General features: G+C 45.9%; 1 protein-coding gene across 3 annotated transcripts in view; it reads left to right on the forward strand.

Moving 5' to 3' along the window:
* Positions 1–12,131, forward strand: part of VWCE (von Willebrand factor C and EGF domains) — a 333,354-nt gene that overhangs the window by 119,392 nt on the left and 201,831 nt on the right. For all 3 annotated transcript variants that reach the window (XR_003941942.1, XM_030201137.1, XM_030201138.1), the window contains one exon: positions 4,952–5,068. Coding sequence is in view for 2 of the 3 variants with exons in the window: in XM_030201137.1 (XP_030056997.1) it covers positions 4,952–5,068 (117 nt within the window). In the remaining variant the exon portion in view is untranslated. The remainder of the gene's footprint in view (positions 1–4,951; positions 5,069–12,131) is intronic.

Consider the following 12,131-nt stretch of genomic DNA (forward strand, 5'->3'; position numbering starts at 1 on the left):
ACAGTAGATTGGATGATGGTTGCTGTGGTTATGTGGTAATGGCGATCACAGGGCCCCCAGAGATGCGTCCCCCACGGCATTCCGCTGCTCTCTGCTCCGCCGGCCGGAAGTGAGGTCAAAGATCCCCTAACGGCCGTGCAGGAGCCGGGGCAGAGGGAGCAGCAGGGAGGGAACAAGCGGAGGACTCGGAGGGAGCCAATAGGAGCGCACACGGCACCCCCCCAGCGGGTAAACATGCACCGGGGGGGGGGGGTGATTTCGCCGGGGGGGAGGGAGGTCGCGCTGCACCTGGGGGGGCGCATCGGCGATCCGCCCCGGGGGAACGCCGCTGCTTCTCTGTATGCGGCCACATGCGGCCGCGTGTCACCGAAAATGGCTACGCTTGTCAGTACTGACACGCGTGTCATAGGTTCGCCATCAGGGCCTTAGGGCAACATTGTCTAACTACAACTAAGTCTGATTTAAAAGCCATGATTCTGTCACACATAACACATCAAAGTTATGCTGAACAATTAGGTCATGTAATAGTATGGTTTTGTTCCGTACAGACCTAGGATTAAGTACTACTACTACTACTACTACTATTAAACATTTCTATAGCGCTACTAGATTTACGCAGTGCTGTACAAATGAACATGAAAAGACAGTCCCTGCTCAACAGAGCTTACAATCTAAATTGGACAGACGAACAGACAGCTAGGGGTGGGGAAATTGCAGTGGTGGGGGTGATAAGTGAGGGTACTGAGTAAGAGAGTCATGGTTAGGAGCTGAAATCTCAGCCTCAAAGCTATATGCGGTTGCCCTAGAACTTTCCATTTCCTCGTCACCCCTTCCTGGTGCTGTGTTAGCATTTCTTACCTTGGCTGTAAAATTCCCTGTGTCACACAGTTGGTCAGACTCTGCTTTGCAAAGGTAACAGGGGTGAGTAGTCCTACGTTCAGGCTAGGGGTTGCATTTACATGTATGTGCATGTTTTTCAGGGCTGGTATAATAACTGGAAGCTTTTTCCGAAATTTCCGTGTGTTAGTGAGAGGTCCTGTTACGTCCCTCACCTGCGGTGCGGACCACACGGCCGGCTCGTCTTCGGTCACGTTCCCGGTAGTGGTGGCCGGCCGTGTTTGGTCCAGTCTCAATGGCCGGCTAGGCTTTGAGGTCTCATTGGCCGGCTGTTCTGTTACAGTCCTGATGACCTGCCATTCCGCTTCGGCCCTGTAGCCGGCCTCACGGGCTGTCGGCGTCTTTGGGGTGGAGCTTCCTTCCTTTGCGGGTTCTTCCCCGCGCCTGATTGGGCAGGATTAACTGCTTCCCGCTGTCACTCCATCCCTCTTCAGCAGACACCAACCCGGATTGCTCATTCCAGCTGATGAAGGTTCGACCGACGAGGGGACTATTTAAGAACTGCTGTCGCCTTCAGTCTTTGCTTCGGCTTCTATTGCTATAGAGGTTCTGGCGCTCGAGATCATGTGTTCTACTGTCTACTTTCCTGCTTACCCTGAATACTGGATTGAACTTGACTACTCGCTGTGTTGCTGCCTGCCTCCACCCTCGGATTGAACTTGACTACCTGCTGTCTTGCTGCCTGCCTTGACCATTGGACTGTTCCTGACTATCCCTGCTCTGCCGCTGACCAGATCCTTGGAGTGTACCTCACTACGCCCTTCTCAGCCATTGCCCCAACTTGTGGATTGGACTAGGTTAGTCTCATCGCTACCACCTGCTGGGTCAGTGGTGGCCCAACTCCACTCATATCCTGAAGCCCTGGTGGCCACCTGCACCTAGGGGCTCAACTCCCGGGGAATGGTGGTTGTTCCCCAGGTGAAGCTAGGGGTTGTCTGGCTGCCTGACCGAGTGTGGTGCTGCTATTCATCCACCGTTCTCAGTCGTGGCAGAAGGGCTCACTACCCAAGTCCTAACAGTAAGCCGAAGCCATGAGCTCACCGGACAAGACCAAGCTCTCTGACCTGGCCCAGGTATTACAGCAGCAGTAGGCTCAGTTGAATCGCCTGTCCAGCGTTCTCCAGGATGTTGCGCTCAGCTGCCTGCGCTCCAGCAACAACGTTCCACTCACTGCCTCGACCCTCGGATTGAACTTGACTACCCGCTGTATTGCTGCCTGCCTTGACCATTGGACTGTTCCTGACTATCCCTGCTCTGCCGCTGGCCAGATCCTTGGAGTGTACCTCACTATGCCCTTCTCAGCCATTGCCCCAACTTGTGGATTGGACTAGGTTAGTCCCATCGCTACCGCTCGCCGGGTCAGTGGTGGCCCAATCCCACTTGCATCCTGAAGCCCTGGTGGCCACCTGCACCTGGAGGCTCAACTCCTGGAGAACGGTGGTCGCTCCCCAGGTGAAGCTAGGGGTTGTCCGGCTGCCTGACAGAGTGCGGCACTGTTCTTCATCTACTGTGCTCAGTCGTGGCACAAAGGCTCACTACCCAAGTCCTAACAGGTCCATTTCGCTCTTTGTTTTAGATTACCTCGATTGCTCGGTACAGGCACATCTGGGTGAGGTCTTTGTCTTACAATGAGAAATACTGATTTAGAACACCTGGTAGAACTGGGCATGCGATTAGCAATCAGACAATGTAGACTCACTTCAAGAACCAAACTTCTCATGTAAAGATCTGGCCACAATCATCCCTCCTCACTTGGCATACCAATATAAGATTAAGTCTGTGACAATCCCTAGGTCACAGTCAGCCTATAGAAAAAGCAAGTTAGCAATCTCCAGATGCAACATGTTTGCTTTCAAGCATAGTAGACTCAACAGGGAACTAAGCTCTTTATTTATTTATTTATGTATGTATGTATGTATATATTTATTTATTGCCCACAGATCTGTTTTCCCTAGTGGATTCCAACTGGGCTCCTGTCTCTATGCATGTGATTTGTGGGCTTGTTAACTGACTCCAGTTTCTGCAGGAACAAACAGCCGATCCAACTCTGGTCTCACCTCCCCTCACTAAACACACGAACCTGAAAGCCTGCTTATCTCAGGAAGTGCCCTGTTACTGTTCCTCGGCGTTGCCATGGGCTATGGTCCGGAGCCCGCACTGGTGATGAGCGCCAGGTCTGCACCGTTGTGCCTTGCTGCTGGTCGTTATCTGCAGCCTGTGGGTGGGGAGTTCCGGTGGTCCTTTGCTGGTACTCGGCTCTGCACTCATGCCAGTCTCTGTGGCAGTGAGGCTTAACTACTTGCCGCATGTCTCTCTAGACCTGCTCAGAGCAGTGGTGTAGCTACATGGGCCCCCGTAGATTTGGCCCTGGACCCCCCTGCTGACGTCCCTCTCGACCCCCCCCTCCCGCCGCCAACCTGCCGTCGCCATTGCCTGTCTTTGCTGGCGGGGGACCCCAACCCCCGCCAGCCGAGGTCCTCTTCTTCTTGCAAAAGGCTTCCTTCTGTTTCTGACGTCCTGCACGTGCTCAGCTGATCTGCAAGGCTTCGTTCTGTGAGTCTGACAAAGTTGGTGGTGGCGGCAGTGGGGTCAGCAATGGCGGGAGTGTCGGTGGCGCCTGGGGGGGGTGGGTGTTGGCAATGGGGGGGGCCCTAAAATGTGCCCTTTCACCTCAGGCTCTGGTCTCCCCTCCCGCTGAAGTCTGGCTACGCCCCTGGCTCAGACCACCCACTATCCCTGAGTGGTTTGGTGGTGTGGGTCCGCTCCGATACAGCAGCAAGCAGCCCGATTGGTCGCTGAATGTTCTGGGATGTGGTCAGGCCCACTGATGGCTCGCTCTGGTACTGTGCAGGCTAGAGCCACTCCATTTCCCCACATGGGTGGTTGGCCTCTGGTTTGGTGGTGTGGGTCCACTCTGATGATGGCAGCAAGCAGCCCAGTTTGTCGCTGAACACTCTAGGATGTGGTTGGGCCCACCGATGGCTCGCTCTGGTTCGGTGCAGGTTGGCGCTGCTCTGCTTCCCCATGTGGGCGGTTGATAGATGGGAAGGATAACAGGGTGAAAATAAAGATCAAGTCTCAGGTTGTTAGTGAAGACTCATGGTACCTCATCATATTAGAAGCTAACTCCTAGTGGAAACAGAAGGAAAGTGTTGAGCCAATAAAAAAATGACTGTTTTTTAAAAAAAGGAACCTGAAAGAATCACAACTGATTGAGAGAAATCTTCCATTTGCTAAGTTACAGGAAACATATTACACAAGCTGGATCTATTTGGCAGACTGCAAGTTTCTAACACAAATTCATGTATTCACATAGCCAAATCTGCCTGGCAGGCTCCTCAGAGGACCTAAATGCCAGATGTAGCTGGTTAGTAAAATTCCTTTTTCCCCAACCCTCTCCTGAAGGCACATGTATGCAGTTAGGCTTCCAGGGTCTCCACAATGAATATGCATAAGATAGATGTGCATATGCTGGATCTCCAAAATATGTAAACCTAAATAATGCATATTCGTTATGGATAGCCTGAAAATCAGAGCAGTTAGGTGTGCCTCCAGGATAGGATTGGGCAACAGTGATTATTAGATTATTATGGGAGGGTGCTGGAGGGGATCTTCTATGATCGTCTAACCAAGATAGTACATAAGTACATAAGTACATAAGTAGTGCCATACTGGGAAAGACCAAAGGTCCATCTAGCCCAGCATCCTGTCACCGACAGTGGCCAATCCAGGTCAAGGGCACCTGGCACGCTCCCCAAACGTAAAAACATTCCAGACAAGTTATACCTAAAAATGCGGAATTTTTCCAAGTCCATTTAATAGCGGTCTATGGACAAAAGAAGAAAACAGAGAACTGGATAAGAACAGAAATCTTGCAGATGATCAACAGAGATATATCCTTAGTGCTGTTTAACTGTTCAGACTGGATGGTCCAGATGAACTGTTTCAGCCATCATTTACTGTTTTATTTCTTAATTTATACCAGTTTGCTGTCTAAAGCATCTCTTCTTAAATACCTTTTACTCAAGAGCTTTTCTGGCTCTTGTTCCCCCAGATATCAATGAATGTACAACCGCATCCTGTGAGGGGCTTTGTGTGAACACAGAGGGAGGGTATGTCTGTGAATGCAGACCAGGAATGCAGCTTTCGACTGATAGACATGGCTGTGTAGGTAAGTCTCCACCTGTCCTGCTATCTTCATGCTCTGTAGGCTTGTAACACAGGTGAAAGGGATTAAGAACATTTTAGCACACCATGCGCTGGCAGAGACATAAGGAAAGGGATTGTAAAATATCTCCAGTATCTACTCAGCATGCACTCTGGCCTATCTGCTCCTCCAACCAAATAGGGAGGCAAAGAGCAGCAGGGGAGAAATTAGCAAGCAACCCTCCTCCATGACCTAGTATAGCTCTTTTGTTACTCTTCTCCACATTGCACCCAAGTCTAGTCCTGCAGGATTCTCCTCTCCCTTTTCAGTTCTTCCTACCCCCATCTTAGCCCTCTTAAACTCCTCTGACACCCTGCTGCAGCCCTTCCACTATCCCAGGCACTGACTTGGTCAAGGATGCCTCTTTTTTCCTCCAGCCCAATCATGGATGAAGACATGGCCTGCTTCTCCCATGCCCGAAGACTCTACCCCTTCTTTCCAGGATCAGATTGACCTGTTCTTTTAAGTCCCGAATGTTCCCCCTACTGCCAAGGCCTTGATTGAGCCCAAAACATTGTTGATTTAATCATGAATTGATAATGAGTGTGACTGTTGGGCAGACAGGATGGGCCATTCCAGTCTTTAACTGCCATCACTTACTATGCTACTATCCTGCTTATTTTCAAAGGAGAAGGGCGCCCATCTTCCGACACAAATTGGGAGATATTGATAATGAGTGTGACTGTTGGGCAGACAGGATGGGCCATTCCAGTCTTTAACTACCATCAATTACTATGCTACTATCCTGCTTATTTTCAAAGGAGAAGGGCGCTCATCTTCCGACACAAATCGGGAGATGGGCGTCCTTCTAAGGTCGCCCAAATCGGCATAATAGAAAGCCGATTTTGGGCATCCTCAACTGCTTTCCATCGTGGGGATGACCAAAGTTCAAGGGGGCGTGTCGGCAGTGTACAGAAGGCGGGACGGGGGCGTGGCTAACAGATGGGCGTCCTCGGCCGATAATGGAAAAAAGAAGGACGTCCCTGACGAGCATTTGGCCGACTTTACTTGGTCCATTTTTTTCACGACTAAGCATCAAAAAGGTGCCCGAACTGACCAGATGACCACTGGAGGGAATCAGGGATGACCTCCCCTGACTTCCCCAGTGGTCACTAACCACCTCCCACCCCAAAAAAACAGCTTCAACAGCTTTTGTCTTTTTTTTTTTTTTTTTAGAGTATGTCCTTCACTATACCTCCGGCAGTTGAGGACATCCAAAATGTGGATGTTTCTGTGAGAAGGACATCCATGCCTTTACTATGCCTCCAACACCCTTTTTATTTATTTATTTATTTGGATTTTGGATCACAAGTAGCAGCAGTGGGATGTGAACTGGCCACCTCTGGATTGCAAGACCAGTGTTCTAACCACTAGGCCACTCTGCCACTCCTCCACTACATTCCGCTCCCTTGAAATTTGGCCGTTCCTGGGGGGGGGGGGGGGTATGTGTGTGCTGCTGTCGCTTCCCCTCCTTAGGAAGGAAATCGTGTGCAAATGAGCTAACAGCGAGCAGCTCATTTGCATGCAATTTCCTTCATTCATGCCCGTTCGTTTCCGGATCGGTAAGGGAAGGGCTTTTTCCATTCAGTTAGTGGGACCAGTGCACTACAAATGGTGGCTCCTCCCACGACCAAATGGCTTGGATTTGGTCGTTTCTGAGATGGCCGTCCTCAATTTCCATTATCGCCGAAAACCGGGAACAACCATCTCTAAGGTCGACCTAAATTTCATGATTTGGGCATCCCCGACCGTATTATCGAAACGAAAGATGGATGTCCATCTTGTTTTGATAATACGTGTTGCCCCGCCCTTTACAAGGCCATCCTTAGAGATGGGTGCCCCCATTCAATTATGCCCCTGTATGTTACAATGCATTATATGAATGCTGAAGGTTAAGAGAAATGAAAACTGGCTTATGGTATAGTCAAGTAATTCATTTTCCTTTTTTACCTCCAGACTATAGTTTGTTGTATCAGAATAAAGGCTTAATGCCCATCACTGCTTTACTAGGTACACTATGAAGGCAGGTCTATAAAGTGGAACCTAGATAGCATCTAAGTGGAGCCTATTCTGTAAGGGAAAGTAAGTGCCTACTTTCTTTTACAGAGTATTAGTGTAACTGGGTCTATCTGCAGACATTTGTTTAGCATCAGCACTTACAACAGCCATAGAGCTAGTGTAAGTACTCACATCTACATTACAGAGATAAGCCTGTAATTTATAGATTCTATAAGTTACATACATAAGTGTGCGCCCCACCCATACTTTGCCCAGACTATGCCCATGTGAATACCCACCTGCACATTATCGCTCGGATTCTATAAATGGGGCTCAAATTTGGGTGCCGAAAGTTATGCATGATCTTGAGATCTGTGTGCAAGTAAATTAGATAATGAGCCATTAACAATCAATAATTGGCTGTTAACAATCTATTATTGATGTTAATTGGCACTAATTTTGATTTGTGTGTGGCTACACATGATTCTATAAAGTTCAGTGCCCAAATCCTCTTGTGTGCAACCTAAAAGGGGGTGTGGCCATGGGAGGGGCAGTCATAAAAAATGCGTACAATGTTACAGAATTCCTGGGATCTGCGCCCAATGAGCACCAAGATTTACACTTTATATCAGGTTTCACATGGTGTAAGCCGTCACGCCCAAAGTTGGGTGTGGCAATCCCAAGTAGGTGCTGTTCTAGACAGAGTGCTCAGCCCAGATCACCCTTTATAGAATGACACTGAGTGCAGATTTTTCTTGGCACTAATTTTTAGCAGAAACAAAACAGGAGAGAACCCTCTATAGTATCCAAGTAGACAGTACAAACAGCAGCGGTGATCCAAGGAAGGACGAGGCAGGAAACGTTCACTCAAATGTAACTTTAATGGAAACTAGACCCAACCTGGTCAAGTTTCAGATAACCTTCGTCAATGGTCACACTGATTTCCAAATATATTCTCTGGTAAATGCATAAGTATCCAATATGTACTGCAATTCCTGTGCTGAAGAAGAATCAATTCAAATGCAGAGCGGCAGGAACAGCAAACCTTCCACACTGCAAAATGGTTTGCTGTTCCTGCTTCTCTGCATTTGAACTGATTCTTCTTCAGCACAGTAGAGGAGTGTGGTAGCCGTGTTAGTCCACTCTTAAGGTTATCAATAGAAATCAAACAAAATAAAACATGGAAAAGAAAATAAGATGATACCTTTTTTATTGGACATAACTTAATACATTTCTTGATTAGCTTTCGAAGGTTGCCCTTCTTCGTCAGATCGGAAATAAGCAAATGTGCTAGCTGACAGTGTATATAAGTGAAAACATTCAAGCATTACTATGACAGTCTGACAGGGTGGGAGGATGGGGGTGGGTAGGAGGTATGCATGGGGACATCATTGATATTCTAACAGGATGGGTGTGGATAGGTGAGGGGGTGGGGTAATCAACAGAGACATACAGCTTTATGGTTTATAATGGGCTAGGAACCCCAGATCCTTGTTAAGTCCTTTCTGTTGGGTGTTAAAATATTCAATCATTCTGACTTCAAAGGTCTTACATTCTTGTATGGTTTTAAAGTTACCTTTCAGTATTCTCACTGTGAAATCACTGGTACAGTGTCCTGGTTCTGTGAAGTGCTGTCCCACCGGGGTGGGGACCCTACTTGCTGTATTGTTCATGTGATGTCTATGTAAATTGAATCTTGTCTTAAGCATCTGGCCTGTTTCTCCAATATAGCATCCTTTGTTACATTTTTTATATTTAAATTTGTTTATTGATTTATCATTTAAACAAAATAAACTACATCCACAAGAATAATCTTGCTACAGAAACACAGCTCCATATACAAAACATTGTTGTTATATACATATACATAGGTTTGATACATTTAAGGTTAGCTTCCTTAGACCACAACAGGTGCGGGGCGTACTCAATTTAGGGAAGATTTCAGAAGGAAAAAAAAACTTATGTCCAAACTTGACAAGTGCATGTCTCTATTTATTCTATCTAACGTCAGTTCTGTTGTTTAGCATCCAGAAAAAACTTGAGCTGCTCCGGTACAAAGAAAACATGTTTGACCATCCCTATTTTCACTATACATTTACAGGGGTATACTAACAAAAAGGATCCTCCCAGCTCTAAAGTCTTTGATTTTAAGTTCAAAAATTCTTTCCTCCGTTGTTGCGTTTGTTTAGTTACATCTGGGAACATCAATATCTTTGCTCCACCAAAAGGAGTTTTTGCATTTCGAAAATATAATCGTAGTATGGAGTTCAAATCTTGTTCAAACACAAAGACCACAAGAAGAGTGGCCCTTTCTGTCACATCCTCTAGGGACTGCTCCAATATTGCGGAAATATCTTTTAAACCTTCACTTTTATCCTGTACCATAGGATATTGAGCTCCACCTCTTATTCCTTCAATATTTCTCTTCGGAATATAAAAGATTTTACTTATTGGTGGTATAGTCTCTTTTGACATTTTTAAATTCTCCATTAAATATCTATGAAATAAATCCATTGGGGTATATCCTAATAATTTTGGAAAGTTCAAAAGTCTTAAGTTCAACCTCCTATTAAAATTTTCAATTTGTTCAATTTTTCTCTGTATAACAATTCTTTCTTTTACTACTGTTGATTGAAACTCTTTGAACTTTTCCATTTCTTTTTGAAGCGGTGTCACGCACGTTATTAAATCAGATTTAACAGATTCCACAGTAGTTTTTAAATCCTCAAACTTTTGATTTAAAAGACTTACTTCACTGGAAGATCTTTGAAGGGTTTGGTCCATCTTAGTTAGCATCTGCCAAATTCGTTCTAGATTTAACTCCGGTTGATTTTCTGGGGCCTTCATTCGGGCCTCTTCTCCCAGCATTTTTGTCTGCGTCGGTAGTTCCCCACTGAATCGCATCCCTGCTGCACTTCCGGAAGGGGGATGTTTCTCCTCTTTCACCGCAGTTAGCGCTGGACACGGAGGAACTGTCGGTGCAGGGGGGGAAAGCGATGTTTCTTCGCCCAGCAGTGGGTCCCCTTCCCTGGGAATCGCCGCATCGAGCTCCTCTACCCTGCTACTCTGAGAGACTCCGGAGAAAAAGTGCTCCAAGGTTGGTTGTTGTTGCGGGGAGGAGGCCGAGGTCGGAGGGGGAACTGACCTCACCATCCCCTTCCTTTTCGTGTGAGGCATATTTGTTTCTTTGTGGATTATGTGAAGAGAAACAACACAAACTCTCGGAGCTAACTTAAAACACCTCCGGTCACATCGCCATCTTGGAAACGCCCACCTTTGTTACATTTTTTACACTGAATGATATATACCACATTGGAAGATGAGCAAGTGAAAGATCCCTTTATGTTGAATATCTTTCCTTTGTGGATAACTGTGGGGTCCTGTGAAATATTTTGGCATAGTTTGCAACTGGATAAATTACAGGGAAGTGTGCCCTTCTGTTCCTTTTCAGTCTGTGATGGAAGTTTACTTCTGATTAGCTTGTGTTTTAAGTTGGGTGGCTGTCGGAAGGCCAGTACTGGTGGGGATGGGAATATCTCTGCATAGTCAGAATTGTAAGTAGTAGCCAAAGGATTTTTGATCCTCAGTCCTTTGGGAATGATGTAATTCTTCTTGCAGATTGTCAGAAAGTAAAGATGACTGTTCACTTTTGTTTCTTTTTCCAAAAGTTTTTTCATTTGCTTTTTCATGCGGCTGTATGCGGTATCTTCCATCTTAAGTAGAGGAGTGTGGTAGCTGTGTTAGTCCACTCTTAAGGTTATCAATAGAAATCTTTCACTTGCTCATCTTCCAATGTGGTATATATCATTCAGTGTAAAAAATGTAACGAAGGATGCTATATTGGAGAAACAGGCCAGATGCTTAAGACAAGATTCAATTTACATAGACATCACATGAACAATACAGCCAGTAGGGCTCCCACCCCGGTGGGACAGCACTTCACAGAACCAGGACACTGTACCAGTGATTTCACAGTGAGAATACTGAAAGGTAACTTTAAAACCATACAAGAACGTAAGACCTTTGAAGTCAGAATGATTGAATATTTTAACACCCAACAGAAAGGACTTAACAAGGATCTGGGGTTCCTAGCCCATTATAAACCATAAAGCTGTATGTCTCTGTTGATTACCCCACCCCCTCACCTATCCACACCCATCCTGTTAGAATATCAATGATGTCCCCATGCATACCTCCTACCCACCCCCATCCTCCCACCCTGTCAGACTGTCATAGTAATGCTTGAATGTTTTCACTTATATACACTGTCAGCTAGCACATTTGCTTATTTCCGATCTGACGAAGAAGGGCAACCTTCGAAAGCTAATCAAGAAATGTATTAAGTTATGTCCAATAAAAAAGGTATCATCTTATTTTCTTTTCCATGTTTTATTTTGTTTGATTTCTATTGATAATTCTTCAGCACAGGAATTGCAGTATATATTAGATACTTATGCATTTACCAGAGAATATATTTGGAAACCAGTGTGACCCCTGACGAAGGTTATCTGAAAAGTGACCAGGTTGGGTCTAGTTTCCATTAAAGTTCACTCAAATGTAACTTTTCCTGTCTTGTCCTTCCTTGGATTACCACTGCTGTTTGTACTATCTATCTAATTTTCAGCACCATGTACTGAATCTTGGCCCTATGGGCTATCAAAGATATACGTGCCATCAAAGATCTACATGCCAGTATGAAACAGTTCATAGCTGGATTCCTGGCATGCACATGCAGATCTGCACATATATGCATATATATTCCAATATTCTGGTCATTTATGCACATCTTTGCCGTGTAAATATTAGCATCTTCCATATAGAATTACCCCCTATGGGAACTGATGGCTCTCATTTTCATGGGAGTACATTGGTACTATTCATATTCATTAGTGGATATTACTCTACTCCATTCTAGGCTTCCAGAGACCGTGTTAGTCTTGCAGGTTTCTGGAAAAGCAGCCTATGATATCTGGAACATTCATATACTATAACACTTTTTTCTTAGTCCTTTAGGGGGAGATTCTATATA

Source organism: Microcaecilia unicolor, chromosome 4 (assembly GCF_901765095.1).
Source record: "Microcaecilia unicolor chromosome 4, aMicUni1.1, whole genome shotgun sequence".
NCBI classification, from domain to species: Eukaryota; Metazoa; Chordata; class Amphibia; order Gymnophiona; family Siphonopidae; genus Microcaecilia; species Microcaecilia unicolor.